This window comes from Vigna umbellata, chromosome 1 (assembly GCF_029865625.1).
Source record: "Vigna umbellata cultivar VRB3 chromosome 1, Vumbellata_1.0, whole genome shotgun sequence".
In the NCBI taxonomy this organism is placed as follows: Eukaryota; Viridiplantae; Streptophyta; class Magnoliopsida; order Fabales; family Fabaceae; genus Vigna; species Vigna umbellata.
In genome coordinates, this window is record NC_142165.1 from 72218846 (window position 1) to 72226237 (window position 7392).

The following is a 7392-nucleotide window of genomic DNA, read 5'->3' on the forward strand; positions in this document are numbered from 1 at the left end:
TCATCTATGAAGACGACCACGAACTTGTCCAGGTACGGCCTGAAGATGCGATTCATATAATCCATGAATACTGCAGGAGCGTTCGTCACTCCAAAGGGCATCACTACATATTCGTAGTGTCCATAACGAGACCTGAAAGCAGTTTTCTGGATGTCGTCCTCCTTCACCCTGATTTGGTGATATCCCGAACGTAAATCAATCTTAGAAAACACCGTCGCCCCATGCAGTTGATCCAACAAATCATCTATCCTTGGCAATGGGTACTTGTTCTTGATGGTCAGCTTGTTCAATTGCCTGTAATCTATACATAACCGAGAGCTGCCATCCTTCTTTTTCACCAAGAGCACAGGTGCTCCCCAAGGTGATACGCTCGGTCTGATGAACTGCTTGTCCATTAACTCTTCAATCTGCTTCTTGAGTTCAACCAACTCTGCAGGCGCCATCCGATAGGGTTGAACTGAAATAGGTGCTGCCGTAGTCACCAAATCAATGGTGAATTCAACATCACGAACGGGAGGCAGTCCAGGGATCTCTTCCGGAAAGACGTCCGGAAATTCATTCACGACTGTTCGTTCAATACTGTCCTCCCTGGACGTTCGTTCATTTCCCCGTCCTCCGAACTCTTGGTCTTCATGCGTCATGATTAGAAAACAGCTCGCACCTTCCATTATGTCCTCCTTTAACTGACCGAGCGTTACAGATAATTCTTCTTCTTCTTCATCCGGAAACACCAACTCCTTCTTCCCACAATCTATGAGAATGTGATTGGTAGCCAGCCAATCCATTCCTAAAATCACCTCCAACCCTTGAAGAGGTAGGCAGATGAGGTTTACTTTATACTTATGCCCTTCTACTTCTATAGGACACCGGACGCACATAGTGGACGTCCTAACCTCTCCAGCCGCTGGGGTTGACACCACCAGATCGAACTGCATCTCGCTCACTTCTAAACCCAGTTTGCCAACGCATGCCTTCGAGATGAAGGAATGTGTTGCTCCCGAATCAAACAACACGCAGCAAGATCTACCATACACGAAGCATGTGTTGATGATAAGTGTACCTGAATTGGCCGCCTCTGCCCCAGTTATAGCATAAACGCGTCCCACTGCTTGGGCTGGTCCAACTCTTTGCTGATTCCTTCCAGCATTTGGTGGTCTCATCACTGCCCGTCCACCCATGTTACACTCGTTCTCCAAGTGACCGTTCCGTCCACAACGATTGCAGTGTTTTCCTCTTACTAGCTGAGGACATGACGATCGGTAATGTGGCCCTCCACACTGGAAACAAGAGACGTTTCCATGTTGCCCAGATTGTCCGACAGAAACTAGTGCTTGTGATCCGCTCGTGTTGACTGGCTGATTCTGACGAGCGTACGGAGTTCCTCGTTGACTAACATTGCCTCTGGAAACGATCGTTCCCCTACTAACTTGTTTCTGCTTCTTCTGTCGTTCTGCCTCTGCCATATTTTTCTCTAATACCTTCGCTCGTTCAACCATAGCAGGAAACGAACGGATGCACAAACTAGAGATCAATACCTTCAGATCACTCCTCAGTCCGTTCTCAAACTTTCGACATTGCCACTCTTCATTGGTGGCCATTGTATTGAATCTGACAAGGTGTTTGAACTTGTTGGTGTATTCTGAAACGGACATCCCACCTTGAACGACCTGCAGAAACTCTACCTCCTTGGCAAAACGAACGCTGTCAGGGAAGTATTCTTCATAAAACTTGCTCCTGAATACTTCCCAAGTAATTGGATTTGGAGCGTCCGTTAAGATTGCCCTCATGCTCGCCCACCAGTGGCTCGCTTCTCCAATCAGCAAATATTCAGTGTACGCCAACCTGTTCTCATCAGGACACCTCTTGGCATTGAAGATCCTCTCCATGTCCCTTAACCACTGGTCTGCCTCGTCAGGGAGGCCCTTTCCGCTGAACTTAGCCGGATGGTGTTGGAGAAAACTCTCCAAGCTCCACTCGGCAGTAGGCTGGGCAGCGTTAGAAGAGTACGCTCCCGGGGTGTGTCTGGTTGCTGCCAGAATCTCCATCAGCTGTCTTTGAGTTGTTTCAGAGTTGGCACGAGAGGCCTCCAAACTCTGCATAGCGGCCTGGTTTTGCTGCATCAGAGTGGCGTTCTGCTCCATTAACGTTGTGTTTTGTTGATGCAATCTTTCAACTACTGTTTCCAACAACCTAGTGTTGCTGGACATATCAGACTCGTTCGGTTGCGGAGGAGGAGGGAGTCTAGGCGCCATTAGTTCTCTGGACCAGAGAAAAACGAACGTTAGAAATGTTTAAGAGTTAAAAATAATAACTCACCAACCATATCATAAGCACACAGCAGAACACAGTGCACTCATAACCTACAGTGTCTTTTTTAATAGAACAAAACTGCTCTGATACCACTAATGTAACATCCCAAAATACAGTAATTACCATAATCAGAATTAATTACATTAAAACAGTAAAATAGTGCAGTCTTTACAAAACTGGATTAAGGTTCCAAAGCCGAACGACTTATATACAGAAAATACCATTTACGAAACGGAAATAAGGAAAGTCTAGAACGAACGGTTTTACAAAATATTTAACCGAACGTCAAAATGAAAACTAACATTTACAATCCTATCATAACGAGCGTTCTAAGGCTCGACTTTTACTTCCACCTCGACCAGATTCTCTTCTTCAATAACGTCTTCCAGAGTGGCCTCGCCTTCTGCTCACATCCACACGGATGATCATTGCAAGACAGGACGAACGTACATAGACAGTAGACAACACAAGGAAAAATACACAGGGTAAGCTTATATGATTTAATTCATACCATCACATATACATTTAACATCACAATTCAAACACACATGTAACTTAATATAGATCAATATATAGATATATTAGACAGACCGTCCGGACTGTATGAACCGTGTAGCTACAGGCGTCCTCGCACCCGAGTGGTGTAGTAGCCGGGATATACCTAATCAGCTGCCACTCGAGGTTAGTCCGTTCTTACGTCGCCCATGTTAACTTATGGACTAAGGACCTCCTGCCATTCCCACACATGAACTACTTCTCTCTACTTGAGAACGAGCACTCACGGAATATCAGGATGGACCAAGCCAGCATTAGCAATAGCCACAGTCATACTTTACCAATCAAATTATTCCACATATATGAGACGTTCCTCCCTGGAACGCTCGTCCAAAATCAAATTTCATAATTTTAGTTCTTACACGGTTCGCACATCTTAACACTTCCTCTTAATAATAATTTCATTCTTTGTTCCACTTCCATGAAAAGACGAGCGTTCAACCCTCTGAAGGACGAGGACGAACGTGAAAAGCCAGATTTAGAAGAACCCATTAACAATCAGAAAGACTCCAGAATAATACGACCCTTTTTCAGAATATTTTAGGTACCAAGAGGACGGGTTGACTTCACTTGGATGAAGACACATCAAGAAGAATACTTAACTACATTGGGAACCTTTTGTTTAAAAGGGGTCGACTGCCAGTCAATGACCGAACGCGACAATATACATTTATTAAGTATTTGGACGAACGCTATTTACGTTCGTTAAGGAATCAAAGATAGGACGAGCGTTCGATCTAAGACCGAACACTTTATTAAAACGAACGCTAGGTAGATGACCAAGAATCAATCATGACGAACGCTGGGTACAAGACCGAGCGCTATTTAGAAGGACGCTTGGTATAAGACCTTGCGCTATTTAGGACGAACGTTCGGTATAAGACCGAACGTTACTTATTTTAGGATTATTAAATTTTAAGGCGTACGACAACTTTATGCTGAGCCGAACGCTTAAACATAGTATTTCAAATGAGGACGCTCGTTCTCAAACCGAACCCTTCCCAAATGAAAGAATTCAACTCTAAGTCTTTTTCAGGGAAACCGAACGGTGTAAGACCATTCGATGACGATCGTAATTTATCATAGGGAATTTATCAGATCCAGATTTTCAACTAAGTGAACTCACTATTTCTCATGTGATTCTTACTTCGTGATTTTCATATCCAGGATTAATTCTCATACTATACAGATTTCATCAAATTAATAAATTCAATCATACTATAGTAATACATCTTTCATACGAATCCGATTCAACATGCATTTCAACCAACAGAAAATATTTTCATCCAGCACAACAGGGTTCGTTCATGCAGATCCAGAACAGCACATACACATTTATTTCATACAAACAACCCATATCATGCCTTCATACAATCATACAAGTATAAATTAAATATATAAGCTTCCCTTACCCGGATTCGTACGCAACTTGCCCTAATGCAAAGGATTGGTTTGTTCTCTTACAACGTTATACTCCAAGGTTCCCTTAACAACTTCCACTAAATCTAAACACCAAAAATCAAATATCTCAGATATAACCCATGCATGAACCCAGAACTTGGTTTCATATGAACCCTAATGGATGAGCGAATCAGAGATGAGAACTTACCAGCTTAAATTCCAACTCTGTTCGGTCCAAAATAACGCCCACGTCTCAGGGAACGTCCTCACGGTTCTGAAACGTGATCGGAGAAGAAAGTGATGAGTTTACAGTAGAGAGAAGGTGGACTGGTTCTAGAGAGAAGGTAGAGAAAATGAAGGGTTGAGTTCTGAGGAAGAAGATGAGTGCGTGCAGGTGAGAGGGAGAGATTTTCCAAAAACTCAGTTTTGTTCAATCCAAGTCAAAATGGACGAACGTCTCCCCTGCTGACACCTGTATCCCACTACTGACTTCCGAAACTTCTAGCGTGACAGGTGGCGCTCGTGCATGTGGTGCGAAGTGCGTTTTTAATGACTCTGAACCATTGACGTGATGTGCATTGATTTTGATTTGACATATATTTGCAACGTTAATTATCTAGGGTCTCACATCTTTCATTTTAATAAACAATAATTATTAAAGACCAAATATACGTTTAATTATCTTAACCTTTAGAGAAGTTTAAAAAATATTAACAGAATTAATTTTAGATTGTGTAATGTAGAACATAGATTCAGAAACATATTCTGAATTGCATAATTTAAAACATGATTTATGAAAAGTACATTATCAATTGTTTAATTTAAAATTCATTTTCAGAAAATGTATTATGGATTAAAAAATTTGGGTCAAATTCTTCAATTTGAAAAGTTAATATATGAACACAAACTCATTAGAATTTCACAACGGTTCCAATAATACATACACGATGACAGTGGAGTAGTCAGCACCAAGCGAAGGAGGAGATAGGGTGCGTATCATATACCGCCCAGTCAGTCACGGCACCCTTTGTACTGAACTATGAGCATATCACTAGTAAGATTAGACTATCAAGAAGGTGAATCAATCGGTCAGCATGATAATTAATTTTAATATTGACCAAAGATAAAGTGTGATTATCTAATTAGATCATTATTAATTAAAAATTTATACTAAAATCTATAAAAATATAAGTTTGAAGTAAAGAGATTGATGAAGAGTTTAAAACAAAACTACAACAGTCATAACTGTATTTGCTGTTACAGTTTGACATACTCATTCACTGTTATATATGTTGGATGTATTCTTTTTATTGTTTAATGAGAAAACCACTCATTTTCTTCTATTCCTTCTTTTCTGCATTCTATTCTACACTCTCTCTGCATAATCACCACCTTGCCACAACAGTGGTATTCAAAGCTGAAGGTTGCGAAAACTGGTGGAATTTAGGTGACGTTCAAGGAGTGGCGTGATGGCTGGATTAATCCATAGTAATCTCCCAATCCTTGATGGCAAAGATTATGATGACTGGTGCATGAAGATGGAGGCTATTCTTGGGTTTCAAGAAGTCGATGAGGTGGTAAAGAAGAGACTCCAAAAACCCCTAAAAGAGGACACAGAAGAGGTGAAGAAACTGTATAAAGAAAATAGACGTCTTGATTGCAAGACAAGAATGCTGTTGCACCAGTGCATTTCTCCTGCGATTTTGCAGAAAGTATCGAAAGCCACCACAGCCAAAAAAGTCTGGGTTATCTTGCAAGAAGGGTATGGAAACTCCGGCAAGGTGAAAAAGATCCGTTTGCAATCTCTTCAACGGCAGTACGAGCTTTTCTACATGGGCGAGCAAGAGTCGGTGATGGAGTATATTGGAAGAATCCAGGTTTTGGTCAATGCCATGAGAGCATGCGACAAAATCGTGAAGGATAAGAAGATAGTTGAAAAAATACTTCGAACCCTAACACCGCAATATGATCACATTGTAGTTGCGATAGAGGAATGCAAGGATCTGGAAGTGATGAAAATAGAGGAGCTCAGAATTCACTCGAAGCACACGAGCAAAGACTGATAGAAAGGAAGAACATAGAAAACACCGTGACACAAGGAACGAGTCAAGCGTTACAGGCAAGGAGTAAACAAAACTTCAAGAATCGTGGCAGAGGTAGAGGGAGATCGCGTGGTGGACGTAGCAGAGGAATAAATATAAAACCCTCAGATCAAAACGGTGAAGATAATGGTTGTGAGTAAAAGAATGAAAGCAGTCGAGGGGGTAGACATTCCACGGGTAAAGGCAGAGGTAGAGAAGGCTATGATAAAAGAAACATTCAATGTTTCACGTGCAAGAAATACGGTCACTATTCTTCGGAATGTTGGCACAATGAAGATGCGAAAAGAAACAAGAACGGTGAAGCTACCAATCTTGTACAAGAAACAGGTGATTCTGGATTTGATCATGTCCTTCTGATGAGCACAACCGAACGATTGTTTTCTTCTAACCAATCGGGTCTCGGTGAAGACGATCGGTTGCTGTTTAGAGACCGAACAGATGAAGACGATCGGTTGTTGTTTAAAGAACGAACGGGAGTTGATAGACATGCATCATCCTCAAGCCGAACGAGAATTGACAGACATGTATCATCTCCAGACCGAACGGTCATTGATAAAAACCGAACGGGAGATAATGAAGAAACCGAGCAGTCGTTGTTGTCGAAAGAATCGAGTCATGTAAAGGATGAAACGAGTTGGTACTTGGATACAGGGTATTCCAACCACATGACCGGAAGAAGAGAGTGGCTTGTTGATCTTGATCCAAGAAAGAAGAGCAACGTGAGGTTTGCGGATGACAGCACTGTGACGGCAGAAGGAATTTCTAGAGTGTTGATCGCATGCAAGAATGGAGGAGTAGCTTACATGGAGGATGTGTTATTCGTTCCCACGATGAAGAGTAACTTGTTAAGCCTTGGGCAACTCTTGGAAAAAGGCTATACCATGTCCATGCACGAGAATCTTATAGAAGTATTTGATAGAAGGAAACATTTGGTGATCAAGGCTCCGCTGGCCAAGAATAGAACATTCAAGGTGAACCTGAATGCAGCCGCAATACAATGCTTATCTTCGGTAAATGTTGAGGA

General features: G+C 41.9%; 2 protein-coding genes across 2 annotated transcripts; one reads left to right on the forward strand and one right to left on the reverse strand.

Annotated features, from left to right (window-relative positions):
* LOC148206243 (uncharacterized) lies at nucleotides 1–2099 on the reverse strand. Its single transcript, XM_088107386.1, has 3 exons — nucleotides 1798–2099; nucleotides 894–1701; nucleotides 1–39 (listed from the first exon to the last, which is right to left on the reverse strand). Exons 1-3 carry the CDS (start codon nucleotides 2097–2099, stop codon nucleotides 1–3), a joined length of 1149 nt encoding a protein of 382 aa, XP_087963512.1.
* A 3636-nt stretch (nucleotides 2100–5735) lies between these two features.
* On the forward strand, nucleotides 5736–6329 carry LOC148206244 (uncharacterized). The gene has a single exon (XM_088107390.1). It carries the CDS (start codon nucleotides 5736–5738, stop codon nucleotides 6327–6329), a length of 594 nt encoding a protein of 197 aa, XP_087963516.1.
* The last annotated feature ends 1063 nt before the right edge of the window (nucleotides 6330–7392 follow it).